This window comes from Calliopsis andreniformis, chromosome 3, assembly GCF_051401765.1.
Source record: "Calliopsis andreniformis isolate RMS-2024a chromosome 3, iyCalAndr_principal, whole genome shotgun sequence".
NCBI lineage: Eukaryota > Metazoa > Arthropoda > Insecta > Hymenoptera > Andrenidae > Calliopsis > Calliopsis andreniformis.
The window spans coordinates 5,709,591-5,735,548 of NC_135064.1; the positions used below are offsets into that span (position 1 = coordinate 5,709,591).

At 32.4% G+C, this 25,958-nt stretch overlaps 5 protein-coding genes across 8 annotated transcripts; 3 read left to right on the forward strand and 2 right to left on the reverse strand.

The window, feature by feature from the left end:
* Positions 1 to 904: 904 nt before the first annotated feature.
* On the forward strand, positions 905 to 15,381 carry LOC143177387 (putative glutamate receptor). Its single transcript, XM_076375261.1, has 7 exons — positions 905 to 1,117; positions 1,888 to 1,982; positions 2,063 to 2,239; positions 3,273 to 3,490; positions 4,191 to 4,408; positions 14,020 to 14,264; positions 15,168 to 15,381. The coding sequence occupies exons 1-7, from the start codon at positions 905 to 907 to the stop codon at positions 15,379 to 15,381; spliced, it is 1,380 nt and encodes a 459-aa protein (XP_076231376.1).
* An 18-nt stretch (positions 15,382 to 15,399) lies between these two features.
* Mrpl45 (mitochondrial ribosomal protein L45) lies at positions 15,400 to 17,155 on the reverse strand. The gene is made up of 6 exons (XM_076375262.1): positions 16,897 to 17,155; positions 16,519 to 16,830; positions 16,285 to 16,436; positions 16,155 to 16,203; positions 15,918 to 16,067; positions 15,400 to 15,833 (listed from the first exon to the last, which is right to left on the reverse strand). Exons 1-6 carry the CDS (start codon positions 16,945 to 16,947, stop codon positions 15,525 to 15,527), a joined length of 1,023 nt encoding a protein of 340 aa, XP_076231377.1. The 5' UTR covers positions 16,948 to 17,155; the 3' UTR covers positions 15,400 to 15,524.
* Positions 17,156 to 17,762: 607 nt separating this feature from the next.
* L(3)07882 (Nucleolar protein 14 homolog l(3)07882) lies at positions 17,763 to 21,623 on the forward strand. Of its 2 annotated transcripts, none has more exons than XM_076374800.1 (6): positions 17,763 to 18,028; positions 18,162 to 19,935; positions 20,005 to 20,134; positions 20,217 to 20,381; positions 20,455 to 20,963; positions 21,041 to 21,623. In XM_076374800.1, the coding sequence occupies exons 2-6, from the start codon at positions 18,203 to 18,205 to the stop codon at positions 21,285 to 21,287; spliced, it is 2,784 nt and encodes a 927-aa protein (XP_076230915.1). In that variant the 5' UTR covers positions 17,763 to 18,028; positions 18,162 to 18,202; the 3' UTR covers positions 21,288 to 21,623. The 2 variants fall into 2 exon arrangements, with proteins under 2 accessions (XP_076230915.1, XP_076230916.1); XM_076374801.1 differs by having other exon boundaries at positions 17,764 to 17,791.
* Positions 21,207 to 25,958, forward strand: LOC143177047 (uncharacterized). Of its 3 annotated transcripts, none has more exons than XM_076374809.1 (3): positions 21,207 to 21,295; positions 24,700 to 24,920; positions 24,993 to 25,958. In XM_076374809.1, the coding sequence occupies exons 2-3, from the start codon at positions 24,702 to 24,704 to the stop codon at positions 25,827 to 25,829; spliced, it is 1,056 nt and encodes a 351-aa protein (XP_076230924.1). In that variant the 5' UTR covers positions 21,207 to 21,295; positions 24,700 to 24,701; the 3' UTR covers positions 25,830 to 25,958. The 3 variants fall into 3 exon arrangements, with proteins under 3 accessions (XP_076230924.1, XP_076230925.1, XP_076230923.1); XM_076374810.1 differs by lacking the exon at positions 21,207 to 21,295 and adding an exon at positions 24,353 to 24,455; XM_076374808.1 differs by lacking the exon at positions 21,207 to 21,295 and adding an exon at positions 24,366 to 24,560.
* Positions 21,587 to 23,423, reverse strand: LOC143177260 (uncharacterized). The gene is made up of 3 exons (XM_076375122.1): positions 23,223 to 23,423; positions 22,963 to 23,157; positions 21,587 to 22,830 (listed from the first exon to the last, which is right to left on the reverse strand). Exons 1-3 carry the CDS (start codon positions 23,421 to 23,423, stop codon positions 21,697 to 21,699), a joined length of 1,530 nt encoding a protein of 509 aa, XP_076231237.1. The 3' UTR covers positions 21,587 to 21,696.

The following is a 25,958-nucleotide window of genomic DNA, read 5'->3' on the forward strand; positions in this document are numbered from 1 at the left end:
TAAATATATTAAGTTTTATATTCAGATAATTTTCATTACAAACTGAATTTATTTATATAACTAAAGGGATCAAGCTTTTAAATATAAGAGTATGTTATCAGAAAACAAGTGAAAGGACAAAATTTAAAAAATCTAATCTGAAAATGAGCATCAAATATAAAATAATCTATATAAAGAGTTGTAAAAATATGGGATAATATATAAATTATGAGAACTAAATATGAGAAAATAATAACACAATATTTCCACAGATTATTTGTACGTACTTTGTAAGATCTTGTACAATGTTATCACTGAACTAATTAAATTCGAGAAATATATACAATGACGCATGACTATACGTATACTTTAGGAAAAAGTTATGAAATAAGTGTAAGATGTAAAAACAGACAAAGCACACGAAATGAAATACTGATTTAATAATATAGTATATTACAATGCTAGATATCACGATAATTCTGACAAGATCGCTTAACCTTTTAGCTATTAAACACCACTGTAATGATTTTCGCATATGTTACCTTTTCGAACGATACGCCACTATAGTGGCTTTCGTGGATATCATATTTTTGAACGGTATGCCACTGAAGTGGCTCACTCTGTCTGTATTAGCTTATTGTGTATTTTTCGAACTCTTTACATGAAAATGTATAAATAAATTGTAATTTATCCATTTATAACTCTATTCCTATGTAATGTCATAGTGGAAAACGTCATACACAGTTTACACGCAATCCGCGTCAAAGCTTGCCGTATAGAGATACAGTGTTAAGGAAAATCTAGTTGTAGCGAAAAAGTTAAACAAAGGTTCATTTTATCACGCGCAGTCTGATATTGTTGATGCACGCAAAAGCGACGCTAGTAACGTTCTGTCAACAAATCAAACTTAAGAAAATCTCTGCTTATGAAAAAATTATTGCTATTAATTGTGATACAAAATTTTTTAATGCCTGTTCAGTCAGTGAATGGGTTAATATGGAACAAGAGAAGTGGAGAATTTGTACCAATCTTCAGTGTACCCACCTTTGCGGTGATGAATGAGCTACTTCTGAATCATAGTCGACAAGAGGAAATACACAATTTCCAAGGAAGAATTGTTAGATTGAGTTATTACGAGGTAAATATGCACTTATTTAATTAAACAATTGAAGCTGATGACAGTTTTTAAATTTGAAATCCATCCTTTGTGAAAAATCCTCATGTTTCGTCAACAATAAAGTTTCAAGAATTGGTAATGCATTAGTTTAGTTGCCATTTGCAGATTTATAATTTGTAAGTAAATTGTACCTATAAAACAGTTAATGAAACTGTTAAAAAATTAAGGTGTGTACCTTAACATAAAACAGACGTCTTCAGGACGTTGTGTGCTATCTGGGGATGGTCATACTGAATCATATCTGCCAAATAATTCTCATCAGGGGTAACGATATTGAGATTACCACACACTAACCCAGATAGCACAAAGCATCTTGTATAATATATAACGTCATAAAGACATCCATGCCTAACATTCAAGACGTCCCAACGACGTCAGTAATATCCTCCGAATGTCGTAGACAGGTCATATGAACATCTGTTGTTACAAAACGCGACATTTTTAAGACATCTGTAGAACGTCATACAGATATCTTAAAGATATTTTAAAGACGTTTGTTCTAAATTCTAGACATTCAAGACATTTTATAGGAATTGGTCCTTATCAACCTATCCATCATTGTAATGTTAAAACAAACTTATAAAAATTAAACCATACAATTTCAGTCTTAAAGATCTCAGTTTGCTAATAAGTAGGGCTCCTGGAGACTGTTTCGACTATTTAAATATCTGCAATTAATTTCGTTCTTTTTATTACAATAGGCATAAATAAAACTTTTATCTAACTTCCAGATGAACAATCTCCTGAAAAGCGCAGCGGACGGAACAATGGTGACAGGAGTTATTGGTGAAATTTGGAATACGTTATCAGAACTTCTGAATTTTACGTAACGAAGATTATTCATAAAGAGCAGAATTTATCAAATTGCCAAGAACGTAAAGTCCAATTATGGCTAATTAATTGCAGATTGGTACCGAATAGAACGGATGAGAACACTTTGGGACGTCTTAATTCTGATGGTGTCTACATAAATGGTCTGCTGCAGCATCTTCAACGAAATGAAACGGACGTGGTACCGAGAGTAGAAGCCTACAATAAACGAATTATAGCTGGCCAATTTACGATTCCTTTATGGAAATCCAGGTGAACTGAGACAAAATATTTTATAGACTTACAATTAGACTTACAATTAGAAACATTTACAAAGGAACTACTCGAAGTGTTAATTAGTTTGTACAATTTTTATTTTTAGTAGCAATGGGTCAAGTACTGTTGAGAACTCAGAAGTTGTCAATGGATCCTATTGGCTCTGCAGAAAAACACATATATATACCTAAAGATAACACACACGCATTTCCCTGATTGTCTGAATTGATTACACCTATTACTACTACTTGCAGTGAACTGAACACCACTCTTACACCTGTACCGTCTCACTGACAACTTCTGAGCTCTGAACAGTAGATATTGTGTTTCTCTCTCTTTTGATCATGGCATTGTCACATAATATAAGGTATTAGGACACTTAAAAAAAAAGTGTCAAAACATGTTCCGTCTCAAAAAGAAGTACAAATAAGGGAGAAGTGGCATGAATAGGACTATTTTCTTGGAGACAAAATAACAAAAAAACTAAATGTCTGATAATTAGAGTTAATAAAGTCAAAATGAAAATAAAAATAATGATAAAAATAAAGTAATAATAAAAAATAACAATAAAGTTAATGTTTAATTATTACGTTAACGAAAGTGAACGTGATATTTTATATTATTCTTGAAGAAATATATATATGATCATAAAGAAATGAATCAAATAAGGTAACAGTACTTCACAAAATATTTCGAGACGAAGAGAAAAATTTTAGTCTGAAACACGGAAAGGGTTAATCATCAATTGCGATTATGTCTGAACTGACAGTGACGTCAATTTAGATATATGATGGAACATGTCATAATGTGGCTTGATAATAAATATAATTTCATTATAGGAAGGTTCGCCATTTATGGAAATAATTACAATGTCCCTTTCATGCCACCTCTCCTTTACACTCTACACCCCTGTTATTGGGGCAATTCCTCAAGTATTAATTCTATATGTCACCTTCGCAAACGTATACCTCCGAATGTTCTCTAATAAATTTTAATATCCTCAAAATTTTTCACTTAAATGCTCGTTCAGATGCCAATATTACATTCGACGAGAAGTGACACATATTCCTACGTGGATGCTAAAATTGTTCTCCAGGAAGGTTTGGTACGCGGTTCTGATGACATATTTCCTCTTAAGCATTTGCTCTTACCTGACTGATGCTGTCGCTTCGAAAATCATTCATAAAAAGGCAAAAGTAACCTTAAACGACCACCTCTTCTACAACCTTGGCGTGATCTGCAGTCAATGTAAGAAAAATGGTTTAAAATAACAATTCGGTGTAAACTTAAAAGTAGTTCTTCTCGAGGAAAATATACGGATAAATGCATGCAATTGATTTATTATCAATTACAATAATAAAAGCAAAACAATAATTTTACGATGAATAGGTATGTTATTTTTTGGAGCTTCTTCAAACAGAATAACAAGGAAATAATAGGTACCTTTAAATCGTTAATGGAATCCAAAAGCACGAAAGTCTATGCAATTAAAAGTTAATATTTGATTAAATTAAAGATTTAAGAAACTAAGATTCCCATAATTTTGCTTTAATTTTATCTGGAATAGTACAATGGTGAAAATAATATTCTTAAAAAATCAATTTTTATAGCTATTTAAGAATTCAAAACATGCATGTAGGACAATGTGTATATTCTTTTGAAAATATTAAACAAACTATCTTTTTAAAATACACGTACAATCGATAGGCAAAGCTCTACAATATAATAATGTTTCATAATTATAGTTATTGTATAATAAAAATGCACTGCCAGTTATATTTATTTTCTTAGGAAAATTACAACATCATCTTAAATCTGTACTACATTGTAGATGTTTAAGACATATATTTTTTATGAATTTTAGAATTATACGTATATATTAGAAAAACTGAACACAACTGCTAAAAATTAAGCAATAATAATTCAGAATCATGCATTAATTTTGCAGGTTATCTTCCAAGTAACTTGAGTAAAAGTTCAAGAATGGTAGAAGTATGGTCGGGTATATTTTCTGTCCTAATTAAAGCTGCATTTGGCGCACTTTTGATAGGCTACATGACACAGATCGTTATAAAACCTCCTTTTCACGACATGCATTCCTTAATGCACAATACTAAATACAATATTGTCGTTTTAGACGGTTCCTTCCCAAGCGTGGTACTCAAGGTACGCATGTAGTGAAAATCATTAATGAAAACTATATTGTTCAAGAGATAAAGGAAACCAGGGACGTAAAACGTAACAATTTATGACTCTGTAATTTCCAAGTTTAATAGAATTTTTTAAAAAGTCGTACACGATAGTAAACCTACATTATTAAAACACATACTCAATTAAAAAAACTAGCAATATATTACACCAATTTTTCAAATAAACCTTTATTTAAAGATTGTCTAGGAGTTTCTTGGATAGGGACAAAAGTAACATGCGATAATATAAGGTGGAAACGATGACATCATATTTAAGTTTAAAAATTAGGTTAAATAATAGGAAAAATACTTTTGAATGGTATCTCTATTTATTCCAAAAATAAAAATGAGCATAAATATTAACATAAACTTAACATAGATTTTTAAGAAGCCAACCCACGATCTGTTTTTCTTTTACGAATGTTAGACATGCTATAAACATTACTCCCGTATTTGAAGATCATGGGGGAAGAACTTAAAATGTTCATTTTTGTTCTGCTTTTTATGTTGTCTGGTAGCTACAAGGGAGTGCTTATATACCTACAAATTTTATACCTACCTATAAGTTCAATATCTGTTGATTGAAACAGACCCTACAAGTTTACTTTTTAATACACTATTTTAATAGAACATTAAAATACGAATAACTGCTTATTACCATACGTTGTCAAAGTGTGAAATGGAGGAGAGATGGAAATCACGTATAAAGGTGGAAGCAGAGGATTATTAGTCAATTGGTGCTTGGCTTACAACGTTTCTTACATTCGTCCCATGTTACGTTTGTCCTGACCTCTAACCTTACTTTAAAAATATCTCAAAGTCCAATAAAAAGTCTTGCAACATCTTTAGAGTTCTATGCTTAACAATAAATGTTTTTTCCTTAGATATGCTGGGTGAGTCACGAATTTTCTTATTAATTATTTGTTATATGAAGAAATATTTCAAACAAAAATTGTTTAGTATCAAGAGTATGCACACCTTTGGTATGTTCCTCTCGAAACCAAACAACTCACCCTGTATGTACTAGAGCCTCTCATATCCGAACCCCCATTATCCGACATGTTCTATTATCAAAGTATTCTGTTATCCGATCGTTTGCTACATTCGTCCCGTGTTACGTTTGTCCTTGGTCTTTCCTGTACAAAGTATCTCAGAACTTGTGGTGCAAGGGGAAAAACAGTGATCCTACATGAAAAAATAAGTCACGAATATAGAATAAAATTTTTTGATATAGTCCTCCGTTTTCGAGAATATTAAGTTTGAAAATTACAATCAGACACAGGTGTCATTCCACGGTGTGACGTAGAGACGTGGCGCAATCGCATTGGCCGGCGGTACATAATTTTTCTTTTCGAACGCTACGCCTGTTAACAGTACTATTGAAAGTGAAATAGAACAATTACTTCACTTCCAATGATATTAGAAATTTTTGTGGTCCTTTTCGTCTAGTCCTGTATAAACTTCGCAATGAATATAAGGATTACTTCAAATATATTTTCAAATAAAATAGACTTTCACGTGTACATACAGTAACTCACAAAATTGTTCAAATGCTATACCGAAAGATTATCAATATTTGAATTACTGTAACTTTATAAAAAGAAATCGTACAATAATCTTTCTGAAGTCATTTTAAAAAGTAAATTCTCTGTTTTCACATTCCTAAGTTGAATATCCACAAAGATGTTTCTACCTTATGAAGCAAATGGCAAAGTGAAGATAGTAAAAAATTGTACAAATTCAAATGACTCCACTTTCCTTAAAAATCTTTCATTATCACATTAGCATGTGTTTAAAGATTAAAGTCCATAAAAGCTGACATGCGATTTGTTATTGCCGAGTTGTTCCACTTTGAATAAAAAATACTAAAATATACTGAAATATATTATAATTGTTATAATTACAATAAGTAAACGATATTTTACTCGTCTCTGTTCACCAAGCCAAGTTTACATAATAAAGGCTCGCATCTTGTCCGGATAAGCTCTTCGTAATGTACTTTGGGTATTATTATGTTTGATAATATACGCTTCATTCAAAGTTGAATAACTCATCAACAAAAAAGTGCATATTAACTTTCACGGAGATGATCATAAATGCAAGATTTCAATCTTTAAATACATAATGATTTCGATCACCAAAAAATTTGTTAAGGAAACTGGAGACGTTTGAATTCTTACAATTTTTTAAAGAAACTCAGTTTTCACTTTCCCATCTGCTTTTTGGTGTAGAAACATCATTGTGAAAATTCAACGCAGGAATATATGAAAATGGAAGATCCTTTAAAATAACTCCGTGAAGGTTAATGAACGACTTCTTTTCTCGAAGTTATAGTAATACAAAAATTGTTAATGATCTTATACAAAACTAATAATCTTATGTAAAACAGAGTTGAAACTCAAGGATACTCCTAAGATCGAGGTTAGTAAATGACCATTCTTACATTATTACAATTTTTAGTTGTTATTTTATACAGGGTATCCAAGGTTTTTTCGGCCAAACGGTGGCAGCATATTTTACGAGCAAAAATAAGAAAAATATATCACATAAACATAAATTAGAAAAGCTTGATTACAAAATCCAAAAAAAATGCGAAATAACAACCGACTGGAAATATTTACCTACATTAATTCCATTTCAATGTGTCGCCCATTTTTGGAAATACAGCATTGAATTCTATAAAAAATTGAACCTACTACGTTACAAATTTCTTCTTCGTTTCCTTTCATTTGTTAATAGACAAACTTTCGTCTGTGAAACTGTAAATAAAATGAATATCAACATATTCTCGATTCAAAAACCCTACTACTACGATACTACTACGATATCGCACAACTTACTAAACAATATTAGTACTACATATTACCATGCATATTAAAACGATTTGAATTAGTAAATATAGTTTGGATAAGTAAACACATAAGATAAAGATATAATTACCAAGAAAAATACCACTAACATTTCTACATTGAACGAAAATCAGTCTGTTGTTATTTCATATTTTTCTTATAATTTTTTAATAAAGCATGTTAGCCTATATTCATATAACATTTTTTGTTTATTTTCGTTTATAAAATATACTGACATTGTTTGGCCAAAACACCTGGGACACCTTGTATACATATTACGTATAAGTAAAAGAATAACGAAAATTGCATAAGCATAAAGTTGATATTCATATAAAAGAAGAATAAGATATGTTATATGATATACATGTAAAGTATAGTTTATTTACAAACATTTACTCTAAATGCTGTTAGCATTGTAAATGTTACCAACACCAATTAGAGGGTGTTTAAAAGTGAAGCTATATCGAGTCTTTGTCTTGTCCGCGAAAACCGTTGTCGGTTAGCATACGTGACCTACCGAAAATGTCTTCGGTAAGAGATTCCGTTGTGCTCATAACAAACACGGCAAGAACAACGTATGACTCTTTTCGGTTATTATAGTTGAAGTCAATCGTGTGAACAACCTGTATCAGCTGTTTAAATTTCAGACCCGACGTCGAGTGGAAACATTAGAGCCTGAGAGAGGGTGGGAGGGAGGGAGAGGGAGAGAGAACATGTAATAGAACAGAGACAAAGATATTAGCATACAGCGAGCGCCGCATAGCGGCTAATTAATGCCTTAGTCTTGCGTAAGCGCCTTGCCGATCTTTCGGCAGTCAGTAAGCGAATATCTGCTACAGAGCACATCTCAGTGAACGCTCTTTGGCTACCAAATCGCTCGAGGTCTCTTAGCCGATTCCAAACACTACCGTCTCTGTCTCTAGCGATCTGCATATTTCGTTCAGGGTGAACCACACTTATTGCGCGTACCCTAGACGAAGCACATCGCGTTATAAAGAAACGCAGTTTTTGGTGGCAAGACCGAAAAACCTAGCCGTTGCTATTCGGCTTGGGAGCATCTCCTTGGATGACCACTCGTTAGCGGCGCACTCGAAATTAAGGTACACTTATCGTGAGGCAGGTTGTTACTCCTCCGCAGTACAGCTCTACTTTCGCGTCCACAAAAACCGTGTGACGAATAGCACACGTGTGGGGTGGACGCTGTGTTGTAGAGCATAAACGAGATAAGTCGCCGTTATCAGCCACCGAGACTAGCCTAGCTAGTAAACGTGGTCCTCCCCGCTCACGAAGCACAGTTTTCACTGCGCTTTTGAGGCAATTCTCTTAAAAGGACATAGAGTGCAGAGGAGAGGCTACCTCCTCTCTATACGCTCGCCAGTCGACAGATTCTTCACTGCGAAGAACTGTCGATAATACAGTCCTCTGAACTACCTTGCAGCAAGGTATTGCGTCCCCTTCCCAAAAGGCACGACTGCTCGTAGCCTGGAGACGGGTCAGACGAAACGAGTGCGAATTATTCGTACAATAGGTTGATACTCGAGCAGAGTTTACCTCTCGAAATCGATTAGAATGTCGTGTCCCGTAGCGGAAGAGCTGGACAGTACCGCTATTGAGACGAGTATCGAAGATATTATCTCGCGTCTCAAGCGAATCGACAATCTGGTCGTCAACCTTAAAAAGAAAGGACGAGCCAGCTACAATCAGGTGATCCTGAAGGTAAGGCTGGCTTACGTTGCGAAGATATGGGATGACGCCCTTGAGCGGTATACCAATCTCAAGTTGGTCGTTCACCCAGCGCAACGCAAGAACTACGAGTTCTTTGCAAATGAGTATATGGAGCAGGCAGAGGAACGTTTCCTCGAAGCTGAAGAGTTTTTCTCTTCGGAGCTGGCCCAACTCATAAAAGAAGAAGAAAGGGTGACGTTAGGCATTAACCAATGTAAACCCGAGGCTGATAGCTCAAACAGTCCTGAAATTTCGTTTGATCTTCCTAAGCTGAGCCTTCCGAAATTTAGTGGAGATCCTCGAAGGTGGAGTCACTTCGAGGACCTCTTCACAGTAGGAGTAATCAGTAACAAATGTTTGTCCGACGCAGAACGTTTGCTATATCTGAAAGCCTGCTTGGAAGGGGAAGCTCTAGCGTCAATCGACTCATTTAAAATTGCGGATAGCGATTTTAAAGCAGCGTGGGATACTCTCAAGGGACAATTCGAGAACCCACGCCTAGTGATCAATCAGCTTGTAGGCACATTCCTGAAGCTGAAACCGATTAAAATGGGCGATTTAGCAAGCCTCCAACAAGTCACAGTCGGTTGGAAGCATACGCTCGCCGCACTGGAACAGCTGGGTCGCCCAGTAAAAGAATGGAGTGATCTGCTAGTCATGCTTGTTAAGAATAAAATGGAGGAATCCCTTGAGTGGGAGTGGGAGATGTCGGTGAAGACCACGGAGTTCCCCTCTTTTAAAAAGATGTTGGAATTCCTGGAAGTGCATGTATTCGCGCTGCTCGTACTTAGCGACCGGCGACGCGAAACGACAGATGCCCAGCCGAAACCTAGCATACGACATCATAACAACGTTGTCGAGGATGGCCCCACTACTTCCAAGGTTTGCGTGTTCTGCGCTCAACCGCACGAAATTTCGACATGCAAGAAATTCAAGCTACTGACGCCTGAGCAGCGATTCCAATTTATAAAACGCTATCAGCACTGTATCGTATGTTTGGCTGCCACTCATACATCAGTTCGCTGTCAAAGCAACACAGTCTGTCAGAAGTGCAGTGGAAAGCATCATAGCATCCTGCACTTCGAAACACAGAAAGTCGACGCTAATAAGCGCCGACCGGCGAATAAGCATAAGTAGGGCAAGCGGGAAGCGGGACGGAGTAACGTTCCTACGCCTAGCCCAGCAAACGTAAACACGAATTCTCGTGCTTGCTGTCGTGCTTACGACTGCCAATGTTAGAGTGTATGGGAAGGGGAGGCACATCGCGCATCGCGCGTGCACTCCTAGACCAGGGATCTGAGGCGTCCTTCATTTCCGCAAGTCGCGCTAGCGATCTAGAACTCGCGGAAGGAAAACCCCAGCCAGTGTAACTAGCTTGGGTGGCGAAAAACCCCATGCACTCTCATACAGCGTGGACATGGAGCTCGGGTCATTGCATAGCACTGCGGAAGTTTTTACTACCGAAGATTACTTCATACGTCCCGCACTGTTCCGTTTTACGTGAACTAACGCTCGCTGACCCTGATCCTGCGTCCGATTACCCAAATGGAAGTGCTGATCGGAGCAGAGATGTATGCGAGTATTATTCGACAAGGACTTTGTCCCACAGGGACCGATCGTGATGGAAACAGCCTTCGGCTGGGTCCTTTCTAGTCCGATCGGCGCAGCACACCCCTCCCCAGGCAATGTAAGGGCACTACATTGCAACGTCCTGGAATTGCTTGACCACGCAATCCGACGATTTTGGGAGATAGAGGAAATTCCCTCGACACTGGTAAATACCAGAGTAGAGGACGAATGCGAGGAATATTTCGCAAAAACCGTCGCGTTTCGCACGACGGAACGGTTCATTGTCCGATTACCCTTTAACCACATGAGCTGTTGGGAGCATCGTTTCTAATACCTCTCTCCGCTTTGTCAAGGTTAAAGAAGAAGCTGGACATTGACCAAACCCTCGTGCGCGAATACAGTGAATTTCTCACTGAATATAAGTCGCTGGGTCACATGACTCGTCTCGAGTTTTTAGACAAAACACGACTCTATATTCCGCAGAGCGGTTATTCGCACGGAGAGGGCTACGACGAAGCTGCGCCTCGTATTTTAACGCCTCTAGCAACACAGCGAGCGGTCGCTCGCTGAATGCCATCCTACACGTAGGCTCACAATTACAGAAAGACATCATCTCGGTATTGACGAAGTGGTATCTGTATGAATACGTGTTAGTAGCGGATATCGAGAAAATATTTCGACAAATTCTCGACGCTTCAGAGGATCGTCGTTATCAAGGCATCATATGGTGTACACCAGCAACCAAGCGAATTATCGCTTTTGAGCTAAATACCGTGACCTACGGTACGGCGTGTACCCCATATCTTTCAGTGCAAACGCTTCTCGAGCTGAAAAACCAGGACGGCGACCGTTATCCGCTCGCCGCTTCTGCCCTCGAGAAAGACGTCTATGTAGACAATGTGTTTATGGGAGCTCCCGACAAACCGTTGTTGGAACAAATCCGTAAACAAACGTGCAGGCTCCTACGACAAGGAGGATTTAACCTTCGTAAGTGGGCTGGAAATTCGCCTGATTTGTTGCGAAATATTCCACAGAGATCGCACTAAGTAAGCTGTAGACCGAGAAAAAACAGCTCATAAAGCGTACAGAGCGGTGTTCGTCTGTACGCTGCAAAAACTATCCAGACCTAGCTCTACTCCCGCGTCCACAAAAAAAACCCTGTGTGACAAATAGATGCGCATGTGTGGGATGGACGCTGTATTGTAGAGCATAAGCGGTCAAGGCCCACGTTGGAGAAGCTGACAAGGACAGTGGAGGAGGCTGCCATGGGGACATCGAAGCGGCTGTTTTAGCAACAACACGATATAACTCCGCAGGCACATGAGTAAGTTCAATTCAATTTTGTTTTGATTGAATCTTCTTGAATATAGTACATTGAAAAACTATGTATGTACTAAACGAAATTATTTTTACATGGGGTCTGTGTTTTTTCCACTAAGTGAACTATGATTCAAAACTAATTGCAACCGATTACTCTATTATGCACCTTGCAACTATACCACGAAAGACAAAATGTCACAAATTCACATCCTCAGAAGCGGTCTAGCTAGACCCGCTACAAAAAGTTTACGCTAACGGTGCATTGGCGTATCGATTTGAGTTTGATAAATCGAAACGCTGTTTTTTCCAAAGGGTGTGCGCGGTTTATTAGAAATTACGTGCGTGTGCATACATGCATGTCCCTCTTTTCTCTACATTCGTTAACTAATAGATTTATGCCGCTTATTCTCATCATAATTTCTAAATTTTATACGTACATATATAAAATGTATCTTTATACGTATAAGTATACGTATCTATAATGATCTACGGGATTCGCCACGGAAACGGGCGATTTAAATTTTAAAATATGCGACATAAAAGTTTAGTAATTGTACTTGTAATTTAAAAAATTAATATTTTTTAATTTAAAACCATTATTAATTATCGCTCGTTTCTCTGACGAATCCTGTATATCCCCGTATAAAGTATATGTACACAGGGTGGTCCACGCACTTGCACAACTTTATAACTTCTAAAGTGTGTGTCGTATGAAAAAATTCTCTATAAAAAAGTTGCATACTTTGGAGGGTCATATTATGCAGTGCGTCCACTTTTTTTATAGGTGGAGGTATTTCGGAGATACGAAGGTCAATTTCATTTTATTTAATTAAAATTCTATGAAATACGAAAATATGGAAAAATGTCGAATTCTGAGTAAAAGAAAATGGCCTTTGTTAGCCATAAGTCTAGTTAACGAGTAATTTAGGTTTGTTTCTTGAAAATTTACTGCACATGATGTTGAAGAATCAACCTTATAACTATTTTCCAATAGTTTTTTAGTATTATTAAATTTAATTTTTACTTTTATCTTGTTAATAATTACGTAGAAACACTGATGGTAACTTCAATACTGAATGACGAACACGTTAGGTGATTGCGGATCATGATAGCCGTTGTGTTAATAAACATTATCACGTAAATACCCGTCCTATAGAAATCTGTGATAACGTTGAACCTCCCACATTACGCTAAGTAAATTTTTAAGAAATAAAGTAAAATTATTCGTTAGCTATTAGGTTTAGGGCTAATAAAGGTCAATACTCTTTTACGCAGAATTCAGCATTCTTCCATATTTCCATATAAAAAATATAACATTCTATTTAAAAAGAAAAAAACAAAAATGACTTTTAAATCTCCAAAATGCCTCCACCTATAAAATATCCGATAACGGCAATAGCGCTTTGCTTACGTTTGTTGAAGGGAATATCAGGTCACCGCGACATGCTAATCTCGTGACAGTAACATTTCCTCCTGGGAAAAATACTATGCGTTGTTAATGCACTCCGGATTAAAAAGAAAAAATTGAGCAAGGGAATGCAACGAAAAGTCGAACACTTTTTGAAAACTATCTCGGATTTTGTTGAAATTTAGATATGTTGTAGTCTTCAACGATATTAAAAGGTATTTCGAAGGATTTCTTAAAATTTGGAACATTATTGATTTTACAGCAGCTCAAAGTTTAATGCTAATTTTTTTCCAAAAACATTTTTCTTCAACTAGGAAACTCATTAAACTGAGCTTTCGAGTCCTTATAATGAAGACATTAGGAGTATTAAGGACAGATAATTCCATACACGGAAGTAGTTTTTGGTGCTTGAAGGGTGCACGGGTAAGAGGAACATTGATAATAATTTGACTACAGACTTTCCCTAATACAAACTACTAACATTCTCCTCTCTCCGTTTACCTTTCAAATGACTAAAACTGGCTTCGCACTCTCGATCTCGGCTAAATTTCAAAATCAAAGTTTTCGGAAACGAAGCACATCAAAACATATATTATTCTACATATGTACGACTTATTTTTTCATACACCTACAATCACTACATTTTCGCGTGTATCCACAGTTCTAGGACGCCCTGTATAATAAAAATGTAATTAAAAGTACGACGTTTATCATTAGGCAAACGTTAATATATTTAAAACGACAATTCAAGCAAACCGTATCGTTCATCTGCACAGCGTAGAAAATGTATATAAAACAGGATGTTCAAAAAACTTATTTACAATAGTCGACAGTGAGGACATAAAAAAGTCTAGAGGATTATACTTCTGTCGATTAAATCCTGTAGGAATTCCTTTCGTTAATTCATGGATAACTTCTGGAATTTCATGGAACTTCACTTTTAAAAGAAGCTTGGATATCGGGTAAGTTATTATGACATTTAACATGTGTACGGAGCGTTCAGCTACAACTGAAAAAAACGTTCAAAGGGTAATTCTGAACATTAAAATAGAAAGTCAATAATAGCGAAACTGCATTTGAGTCTTCATTGCAGACATTAAAAAATTAATGAAACCCGCCTGAAATTCGGGAAACCACCTGACATTATTTCCAGTATATGAAAATAGGGGTCAAACTATGGAAGATTAATCATTGTTTTAATTCAGGTCAAGTGTCATGGAATCCTACATCAGCCGTGTAAAATAAATGCCCTCTTATGTCAGCGGCTATGGTAGTCGCTGCTTTCTTTTATCGCTTATAACAAACGAACACTCAAACTCAATTTCATTATACATGATTTTCGTCTTACTTTAATGTCTAGAATCACCCTTTAACTTTCCCGCGCCTATAATTAAAGATTCTGTACAATATTTTATTCGCAAAATTTTAAATTAAAAAGATGTCGTGATGCGATTTTTTTTATGAACAGTTTGAGTCCCACGTAACGCGATCACACTTCTTTGGTTTTATATTAAAATGTCTCGCGCAGCGGATATGCACTTTTTCTGTATCGTGTCAATAAATGTTATGCAGTATGATCATATAACATTTGGCATCTTTCGACATGAAACAAAAGAAGTACGATTGGCTGCGTGAGGCTTTTGGCAAACGTCCGCGGCACTCAAATGGTTAAGGCTGCGATTACAGTGGAGCAGATACGTTTTGCGATGAATATGAATATAATGTCGACGAATATGTCCGAACAATTTATTGTACTTACGAGCAAGACAAATTCAGACATCACATTCATCAGAAAACGCATCTACTGTAACTGCAAATTTAGGCAGAGACATACTAATTTATATAATTTGTATTATATTACACAGAATACTAAGATTACATGAAGTTGGAATCATAAAGCTATTGAAACATCGTTGGATAGAAACAAAAAATGCAGAATATAACACCGAGTCGAATACAACAGAACCAATAATTATGGAACAAACGTATTTCATTTTCTTGATACTTTTCTATGGTTTACTAATATCGCTTGCAATTTTGATAGTTGAAAATGTGATATTTTACTGTAATAATGAATGAAGTACATATAAGTATTGATAGAGGTATCGAAATATTTGTGAACTTTTTCATATGGCTGAAAAGTGCACGTATTTCAATTCTTCCTATATATAACACTTTATTGAAAAAGTAATAAGAATATTCACATTAAATGTATTATTCTATCATTTGTTCATTTCGGGGGAAGTTCCTTTTACATTATGTTTATCTAAGGCTTCAGGGGGAACAGATTGAGCAACTGATTCTAGTTCACCTCCAGAAGACGAATCATCCTGTTCTTCTTTTGGCAATATATAAGTTTTTCCTGCTACTTCTTCTGGTGGCATCCAGCTTGGTATAATTTTCCCATGTATTCGCCAAACACCGTACACATTAGACAAATGCTTCTCAAACACTACATAATCTAGAACATCTTTCCTTAATATTTCACTTCCTAGCATTACTCGTCCAAATCTATCATAAATACACAAAATCTGAAAAACAATTTTGTATGTAACTATGTAATTATGTAAACATAATGTTTGTATTGTAGAATAATAAATTTTGTATCATTAAACCTGTTGAGTATGGAAGCGAACAGTAACTTGTGCAAACACATTTTGCTTTGTTATTAAATATGTACATCTTGCATGCACAATACGTGCTGGTTCTAAAGACTCTAAGAATTTCCAATGAATTGTTTTATTCTTTACATTATGTATCATTTGCTAAAATTACACAAGATTTATTAATATAGTTATATATATTGCAATGAGAACTAATGGTTAAATACATTTATATTATTATAAACTTACAGGATATGCAGTCTCTGTAACATATTGTAGTAACTTATCATCATCTTTACTGAAAATAGAATATATTTATTATCATTATAGAATAAGTCTCTGCAATATCTACATATAGATTTCTACAATTATTACTTACGCAGCTAAAGCTTCATGTGCTTGTTTATAAATATCTACTGCTTGCTCTTCAAATAAGGGAACAGTAAAATGTTCATCATATGATTTAATTTTTCTAATAGCCATAAAAGATTTACTCTTTTTCTCTATAAATTCAAACTTTTGTTTTGCCCCCTAAATATTAAACAATAAAATTTTAAAATGATTTTTTCAATATATAGGACAAAATTGTATGAAATTTAAATATTGTTCATACCTCCTTAGTGATAGAAGAATATTTCCCATCACCTTCTGGAACAACATAAGATTCAAAAATAGTAGGTGTACAACAAAGAAAAACAGGTCTTTCATTCCATTGCCTTTGTGGTACTATGCCCTGTTCTTTCAGCTTCGATCTTATTTCTTCTACAGATAGTTCACTGTATTCTTTATCAAACTTTGGAAGTTTAACTTTAATAAATTTCTCTTTTCTTTCTTTCTTGTACTTTGGGTTCCAATGTTTCCATCGAACTTGTTGAGAGTTATCACATGGATAATTAATGGGACTTATTACCACGGGTAAATTGTTCTGAAAAAATAGAAAGCTAATTTCTCAACTATAAATAGATAAATAATTTAATAAGAATAAACCTACCTGCATATATTTTCCAAAGACACAAATAGCACTTCTGTATTTCGAGATCATTGTGAGCAGTTATAAAAAGTCAATTTACGATAAGTAAGTTTATATGTACATTTATTTCACTTTTCAATTCTATTAATTTTTACGTTCACTGGTAATCACACGTAGGTTACACAAGCACAGGAAAACATTGACAGAAATGACCGACATGTGTACTACGTAACATTGAAATATACCGATTGATTAAAAAAACAGATTGACATACATCATTGTCATATAAAAATTCTTAATGTACGTCGTTTAACAATAAAAATATACAATAATAATTAAAAAAGGTATACAAATACATATATGTAAAATGCACGCATATAACGCGATGGCGTACCAATCGATATTAAATCTTAAAATTCAAATTTCTAGACTACAATTTTGATTACCTATAATAAAAATGAATACTGCAATAAATATAATTAACGTATTGTTATACAAACTTAATTCTGAATTGTCAGTTATTACAAAATAATATTTAATTTAGTATTTACTACATGCATTGTACAAGATTGCTAATAAATGTACATATGTAGAACCATTTAGTAGTTTACTTATTTGTTATAAATAATGAACTTTAGCAATGTGTCGGAATTCTATAATCAACTTTTAAGACAATGACTTTTTTGCGAAAATACGTTTACATGCATTACAATAATATTTGTATATTTTTACTTTTCTAAATGTAATTCTTTTTATTTATTGAAGTTTGCTCCTACGTTTTAATATATCGCCTATTTTTTCATAATAATTTGAAGAACTATCCAATTTGTATACCTTTATTAATTTTCCGAAGTCAAGATTACCTATAATGGCGGTATCAACAAAAGCAAAAGCACGTGGACCGCAGTAAAACATGGTATTTAATGATACCTTAACAATAGTTTATCAGTAGGAAATATTAATGTCAATACTCTTACATTGTTTATGAAATTGTAATATTAAACGATATCAAAATATCTTTCTTTGTTTTATAAAAATTATATACGCACGGGATTTAATTTTATCATTTCTAGAGCAGAAAAAGGTTATAAACTAAAAAGGATTACTTTTTCATTATATGCATGATTAAATATTTTAATTTGTAATAGCAAAGGTAAGAAATACAATTTTATACCAAAAAATTTTATCTATAGCTTTGAAAAGGCTGTATATGAAAGAGGTAATGCAATCTCAGAGTATGAATATATGTATGTTGAAAGGAACACATATTTCATCTTTTATTTCAGACAATTTTATATGTTTTATGTGAATATAGAAACAATCAACAATGGCTAAAGCAAAAAAGAAATTATTATCTGAAGTTGCACAACAAAAACGAAATCAACAAAACAAAAAGAGTTTGAATCCATTTGAAGTGCACATAAATAGAGACAAACAAAATGTTCTAGGAAAAAAAAGTAAAGCAGATAGAGGACTTCCAGGTATATCACGTGCAAAAGCAATTAACAAACGCAAGGGAACCCTTCTTCATGAATATAGATTAAAAAATAAGGATAATGTGTTTTTGGATAAGCGCATAGGTGAAAAAAATTTAGCTATGAGCGAAGAAGATAAAGCCTTGGCTAGATTTGCAGCAGAACGTATAAAAGCACATAAAAAGAAAAATATCTACAGTTTAAATGACGAAGAAGTGTTAACACACAGAGGTCAAACTTTAGAAGAGATTGAAAAGTTTGATGACCCCAAGAGTGATGATGAATATAGCGATGATGAAAATAGAACTGGAAAATTAGATGATAAGTTTGTTGGTGATGCCCATTTTGGTGGTGGTGTTTTATCAAGATCAGATTCTGGAAAGTCTAGAAAAGATATCATAGATGAACTTATAGCTGAATCAAAGAAACGAAAAGCAGAAAAACAGAAAATTCGCGAACAAACTATTGATTTAACAGAAAAACTTGATTCTGAATGGAAAGATCTTCTTCCAATAGTATCAGCAGCTAATAAACCTGTTGAAGAAACAACAGAGAAAACAAAAGCTGATGATTATGATATTGCCGTGCGTGAATTGAAGTTCGAAGCTAGAGGTATGCCATCTGACAAATTAAAATCTGAGGAAGAAATTGTAAAAGAGGAAAAAGAAAAACTAGAAGCTCTTGAAGCAGATCGATTAGCCAGGATGAAAGGATTTATAAATGATTCAAGTACTGAAATTAAACACAAATCTGCGGATGATCTTGATGATGGTTTTACACTTGAAACAATAAATGATGAGGCTTCTGCTGATGAAGAAAGTAGTTTAATTAAAAATGTGGGAGAAGACTCAAATCATGAGGATGACGATGCTAATGATACAGATGATGATGATAATGATAATGAAAATGATGATATAGTATCTAATGACAATGATGAAGCTATGAATGACCAGAGAAGTGAACAGTCAGATAATGAAATAAACAATGCTGCTAAAGAAAAAAAGAAAACAAAAAGTTGTGTTAAAGATGAACCAGAAAAAGACTCAGATATAGAAACTTCAGAGGCTGAAAGCTCTGAAGAAGATAATTTATCAGACTTGAAAGAATCAGAATCTTCTAGTGAAGATGAAAATATACCAGCAAAAAAGAGTGTTACATTTGCAAAAAATGTAAATAATGGTACTTTAAAAGACAAGGAGAATTCTCATCCTATAAAAGGAAAATCAATTCTAAAATCCAAGAATGACACAAATGTTCCCCAACTAAGAGATAAAGATAGAAAACAAGAAATTAGAGATGATCTATTAAAAAGGAAAGAAATTATGGAAAAAGCGAGGAAAGAATTACCTTACACATACAAAGCACCAGAAAGTTTTGAAGAGTTACAAGAACTATTACATGATCATAACGCTGAATACCAATCCGTTATTATAGATCGCATTATAAAATGCAACCATATATCATTAGATGGGAAAAATAAAGAAAAATTATCAAACTTATTTTTGTTTTTACTACAACATTTACACGACTGTGCTGTAGAAGATGATGTCGAAAGCGTAATACAATGCTTCCAAATTTTTAATAGGTAATATACAATGTAACAAGGTTAATTATTTGTACATTGTCCATTGTTCATTATACATATTTATTTCAGATTGTCACCTTTTCTATATGATCTTGCACATGTAAATCCAGAAAATGCTAAAACTGTTGTGCAAGAAATAATCAAAGAGAAACATAGGGAATTTGAAAAAAATAAGAAAAAATATCCTAGTTTAGACACAGTATGTTAAAAATATGATTATATTGAAAAAACATTTTATGCTAAATGAAGTGTAAATTTATAATGTCCATTTTTTATTTCAGCTTATTTTCTTTAAATTGGTTTCCTTGATATTTCCAACATCCGATTTTAGGCATCCTGTTGTTACTCCTTGTTTAATTTTTATGTCTCAAATATTATTTAGATGTCGTGTTAAAAATAAAGTAGACATTTCAAAAGGTCTTTTCATATGTACACTTATTTTAGAGGTAAGAGTACAATTTCATCTTTATAATAAGTTAAATTAATATAATGATGTAATGAATTAAATAATGTTTACAGTATACAGTACTAAGCAAAAGATTTGCACCATCTGTAATAAATTTCTTACGTGGAGTGGTTTACATATCTACACCAAAACATTTAATTCAAGGAATAAAAATAATGCCACCCTTTAAAACAATTGGAGAATTAAGCAATTTATTAATTCTGGATGATGATCAAACTACTTTTAATATTGAACCAAGTAGCATTCTTATGAAAGCAATCGACTTAATACATGGAGAAATAGAGGGTGAATTTAAAATAAGAGCTCTGTTAACAGCTGTAAATTTACTACGTGAATTCAAGAATCACTTGGAAGAATTAGAAGCTGTATATTCAATATTTGAACCGATTTTGAAATTACTAAAACGAAATACTTTTGATAAATATCCATCAAACGTTAAAAAGTATATTAAACAATTGCGAAAAGACTTGAAAATTTTAAAGAATAAAAAATTAGAGTATATTGTACTTGAAAAGAAAAAGCCAAAACCATTAAGACTATATGAACCTCAAATTGAAACAGTGTATGTACCCATTATAAATTGCATTATTTCTATTGATACATTTCAGATAAAGTAATTTGTATTAATTACCTTTACAGATACGACGGTAAAAAACACAAGTCAGCGTCGAAGGAAAAAGCAGAAAAAGAAAAATTATTGCACAAGTATAAAAAAGAAATGAAGGGAGCTATTCGTGAAATACGAAGGGATAGATCCTTCCTAGCAAAACTCCAAATTAAACAACAGATTAAGAGTGATGAAGAACGTAAACGTAAAGTGAAAGAAATCTATGGTGACGCTGCTATACAACAAAGTGAACTAAAAAAGTTAAAACGAAAAAAATAAAAATGATGGTATGATAATACTAATGTATACATTTGTATATTAACTTCATGTAACTATATTTGTTATATGTAAAAATCTTAACCAAGGTATTGTAAAAGCATGGCTATAACAAAATAAGCGTAATCGCTATATTAGCGATTCTCGAAGTTTTTGTAATATGACGGTTTGATTAAATACCTCAAAAAGTAGATAATATCATTTATAAATATTTTTTATGTTCATTGTTCGTTTTGAATATAATACAGCAATTGTATTATATTAAATAGACTGATATTAAAGTAAAACAATAAAGTGTACATAATTATGCAATGTAATTATAATAAAGAAATTTGTACAAGCTAATTTCTTTATATTTATACTTTAAAAGAAATCAGGTATTCCATGTTTCTAATAACAGAATTTAAAATAGTTAAAAAAAATTAAATAGCCAATTTTCTGATGGGGCTGTAACAAACAAGTCAGAAGTAGTTGAAACTGTATTTTTCTTCTTAATGTACTCTGGAATAACTAAGCTTGTGTTTTCTATGTCGTTAAATGTATAGTTATGTGAAGTTTGAAAATCTGTAAACTGAGAATCGGTATTTTTTGTAGTTTCACGCAAAATCTTCAAATTATTTTTTACATAAACTAAAGAATGCCATTTGTCGAAGTACTCTTTTAAAATTTCAAAATTTTTAAAAGATCTGATTGCTGCATCTTCTAGTTGGATACCATATTTGTAATCAATATTATGAAGAGAATTTCTTAAAATCTCCTTAAGTCCTTCATGTAATAACAATTTTCTATGTAATTCTTTTGCTGTTTCAATACTGTTTCTTATTTCTATTTTTTGTGCAATATACTGTTTCCAAGATAGCCAACATCTTTTCATAATTTTATAATCTATCATGGAAGTTGCAAAAGCTTCCTTTTTATGAATTTCAAGAACATCTTGTAGCTTAGCATACCAATGTAAGACATACTTTTTTAACAAAAAAGCAGAAGTAAGTTCATATAGTTTTTTCTTCTGAAGTATCTTTACTTTGTAATGTTGAGAAAATTCTTTCCAATGAAGAAAGTATTTAGAAATGAGATTTTGTTCCCAAAACTTGATAGCTTGATTCAGTTTTTGTTTTTCTTGCATAATGATATAAAGAGACTTTCTCCATTTTTCAATAAAGATAATTTGTAACTGCTGCATAATTATCTTGCTCTTATCATTTAAATATGATAATTTTATTTTTTTCTGCTTTCTATAAAGAGCATAGTTATGAAGTTTTCTCAAAATCTTAACTATTAATTTCTTTCTATAGAAATTTTGGGATGAGAATATCTTTCTTTGTTTACATTTTTTTTCATGTATATATAATCGCCAATTAGAAAATATTGTAATTTTTAATCTGTTTTCAAATATACTTTCAATTTCATTCATTTTTATACAATTTAGAATTTTTTCGTTATACCATTTTAACCACGCAAGAAATACTCTTTGCAAACACTTATGATTGTAAAACGTTTCTGCTTTTTCGTAAGCCACTTTATCCACAATGGATTCATTTACATGCTACCATAAAATAAACAGAATTCAGTGAAAATGAACATAAATTGAATATATAAATGACTTTAAAAAGAATACTACCATAATGAATAATTTAAAATATTGCTTTAACAACTTTCTTTTGTTATATTCTTTAGCATACTCTTTTTTAATCACTTTTTGTACTTTGAAATCATAATATATTTTCCAAAAATTGAAATATTTTTTTAGTAACTTATTTTCGTAATATAAAATTGAATTTTCTATTTTATTTTGTTGAAATTTAATTTCAGAGATGTCAATCCAAGCTTTTATACACTTTTTTAATAGCCTTTTTGAATAAAATTGATGTGCCTGAAGTAAAAATTATTTACTTTCTACAAATAAATACATAATTACGTAATAAAAAAATTATGTACTTCAACTACCTTATCTTGTAAAAACTTTTTCTGTTCTAGTTGTATTACATATTGCTTCCAGTACTTTATACACTTTTTTAAACAATGTACTTTGTCGATAGTAATAGCTTCGGCCAATAATGCTTTCTTTTTACGTTTAAATACAATATATTTACGCCAGCATGTAAAATATTGACGTAATAAAATTTTCACGTAATGCATTTCCACATCGATATAATTTACAGAAATTGCAAATGTGTGGCTACAGTCCTTTGTAGATGAAACAATATGTTTCCATTTTATTAATACATTTTTTGCTAATGCATTTAAAGCTTTTTTCTGTAATTTTTTGTAATAAAAATAATCTGCCTTGTACGTGGCTTTTCTTGTATATAATTTATGTATAACATACACCTTCCAATGTTCAAAAATATTTTTTAAAATCACTCTATCATAAAAATTAATGTGTGTTTTCTGAATAAAACTAAAGAATAGATGTAATCAATTCTAATGTTTATTTTTATATAATTATTAAAGACCTATATTTCTTACTTAGAAATGTGCTGGGTGCTAATATCTATTATATCAGTTTTATAAACTGAATTATGCATAATCTTTAATATATTGCCATACTTAATCAGTGGGTTCTGTAGTGGAGCACGCTTATACCAGTAATGGAGTGATTGCAATTCCAAATTATGCATATAACTTTTGTTAATTAGTTGTTCCATTATTATATCCTTTTTACAGTATTTTACACTGATTTATATATATTGTCATATTATAAATAGAAATTGTTAAATATTTATTTGCTAATACTCAAAACACAAAACACTCATTTTTTACAATATTGTGCTTAATTAACTTAATTGAAGTATAACAAATATAAAAGTGAAAGACGGCGATGTGTTTCTTTTTTTTTGTTGCATAAATGCTATTGTAATTGTTCAAATTAAAACTATTATTTAAAAAATATTAATATATGAGTTATAATTAATTAAATGATATAATGCCATTTGTAGGATTTGAAGTATATATAAGTTTACAAAAAGTTTAAAAAATATGCAGTAAAATGATACAATTTCAGTAATTTAAATTTCAAAGTGAAGTTGCGTGTAAATAACTGAGAGGGCGTTTACGAGAGAACTCCACTCCACTGAACTCCACGTAATATTTAAAATTTAAACTAAACAGTTGTGATTAAATATGTTTATAGCGTTTATTATTGTGATGAAAAGACTGCATTGTATTTAGGTAAATGATTTTTATGCATTGAATTTATAAAACTGTAATGTACGGTTTTATATACAAATGAAGAAAGATACAATGTTTTCCTCTTTAATTAAGAACATAACCTTAGTAAGTTGTGATTTTAAATTAATTAATTTCATTAAAACTGTTATGCTGCATCTTTTCCAGTTATGCTTTAATGTCTTTATGATTTCTTATTATTTTGTAACATACACTAAATTATTTTCTTTTCTTTTATTCATTTGAGGTATGGATGAGAGAATTTTAAAAGCAATATTATGCAGTTCTGACAGTGTTAAAAAAGATCTCGAAAAATCCGACGATTTTCAGAAATTAATTCAGGAAGAAAAGTTTCTACCAACATCTACTAATATTTTTAATGCACTGTCTCTGTCTTTGACCAATTTGTTGTCTTACAAAGTTTCAAAAGAAATTTATCAACGTTATACAGTTAGACTTCATGTAATTGTACGTATTTTTGTAGGTAGAAAAGTAATCATAATTTTGTCACTATTTCATATTCAATTTTTTTTTTTTCAGAATGTTCTAAGAGATTGGTGTAGAATTACTGATGTCTTTAAAAATTTACGAACATTTATAGATGGAAAACAGACATTAACATTTGCTAACAATTTATTGGAAAAATATTTAACAAACGATATTTTAGATGTGTGCAATTCAAGCGATGAGCTATTACCATTAACTAGTGCTTTAATATGTTTAGCATCAACAAACTCATCCTACAAATGTCACGTAGAAAGGTTGCTGTTAAAACTTTCAGAATTGGAATCATGCAAAGAAAGTGAACGATTACTATGTTATTCCGTACAAAAGAACTCTAATTTGAATCTTGAATTGTCAACAGTAGAAAATATATATGATTCACAAAGATGTAAATTAATAGAAGAACCACTATTAAGTTATTTCATGTCAATACATACTGATATAAATAAAGAGAATGATATAGACAATTCAGAAATTGTGAATTTAACCAATCAGTTGTTTGAATTTGCCAGTAAATCTCGACATATTTTCCTTTTAACGTGTGCTTTCTTAAAAGAACTATTAGTGCAATTAGATTATTCTCCCACAGTTCTACACTTTATACAATCAATTTTGAAACAAATTAAGGAATATTGCGAAAGTCAAAACAGAGATATCTTAGATCTTTATCCAATAAATTTGCAGTCTATTGTGATTTTGTTGCGAATAGAACCGACATATCACACAGATGATTCTAAAAGTGCTACATTAAGGGCATTACAAAATATACATTCTGAAGATAAAGATACCATAGTAGTTTTATTATCGCATTTTCCTGAATGGTTGAAATTATTTGGAGAAGTTTTACTCTCAGATTCAAACACTATTCAGTAAAAATATGTCATATGTATATTTGAGATATCAGAATCGTTTTATATTTATTTAACATGTACAGTCTATTTTAAATAATGAATAATGTATTTATATCTTGAAATTATTGAACAATAAAAGTTAATTTACTAG

What these genes read in the sequence shown, in the direction of transcription:
- LOC143177387 (XM_076375261.1), top strand. Translation starts at nt 905, where the DNA reads ATGAAAAAATTATTGCTATTAATTGTGATACAAAATTTTTTAATGCCT. An exon ending in TGGCGTGATCTGCAGTCAAT is followed by an intron (nt 3,491 to 4,190) that starts GTAAGAAAAATG and finishes TTAATTTTGCAG; the next exon opens with GTTATCTTCCAAGTAACTTG. An exon ending in AAAAGAAGCTTGGATATCGG is followed by an intron (nt 14,265 to 15,167) that starts GTAAGTTATTAT and finishes TATATTACACAG; the next exon opens with AATACTAAGATTACATGAAG.
- Mrpl45 (XM_076375262.1), bottom strand. Translation starts at nt 16,947, where the DNA reads ATGATCTCGAAATACAGAAGTGCTATTTGTGTCTTTGGAAAATATATG. An exon ending in TCTTTGGAAAATATATGCAG is followed by an intron (nt 16,831 to 16,896) that starts GTAGGTTTATTC and finishes CTATTTTTTCAG; the next exon opens with AACAATTTACCCGTGGTAAT. An exon ending in GCACATGAAGCTTTAGCTGC is followed by an intron (nt 16,204 to 16,284) that starts GTAAGTAATAAT and finishes TTCTATTTTCAG; the next exon opens with TAAAGATGATGATAAGTTAC.
- LOC143177260 (XM_076375122.1), bottom strand. Translation starts at nt 23,423, where the DNA reads ATGCATTACGTGAAAATTTTATTACGTCAATATTTTACATGCTGGCGT. An exon ending in TACAAGATAAGGTAGTTGAA is followed by an intron (nt 23,158 to 23,222) that starts GTACATAATTTT and finishes TTTTTACTTCAG; the next exon opens with GCACATCAATTTTATTCAAA. An exon ending in AAGTGATTAAAAAAGAGTAT is followed by an intron (nt 22,831 to 22,962) that starts GCTAAAGAATAT and finishes ATTTTATGGTAG; the next exon opens with CATGTAAATGAATCCATTGT.
- LOC143177047 (XM_076374809.1), top strand. Translation starts at nt 24,702, where the DNA reads ATGGATGAGAGAATTTTAAAAGCAATATTATGCAGTTCTGACAGTGTT. An exon ending in CAGTTAGACTTCATGTAATT is followed by an intron (nt 24,921 to 24,992) that starts GTACGTATTTTT and finishes TTTTTTTTTCAG; the next exon opens with AATGTTCTAAGAGATTGGTG.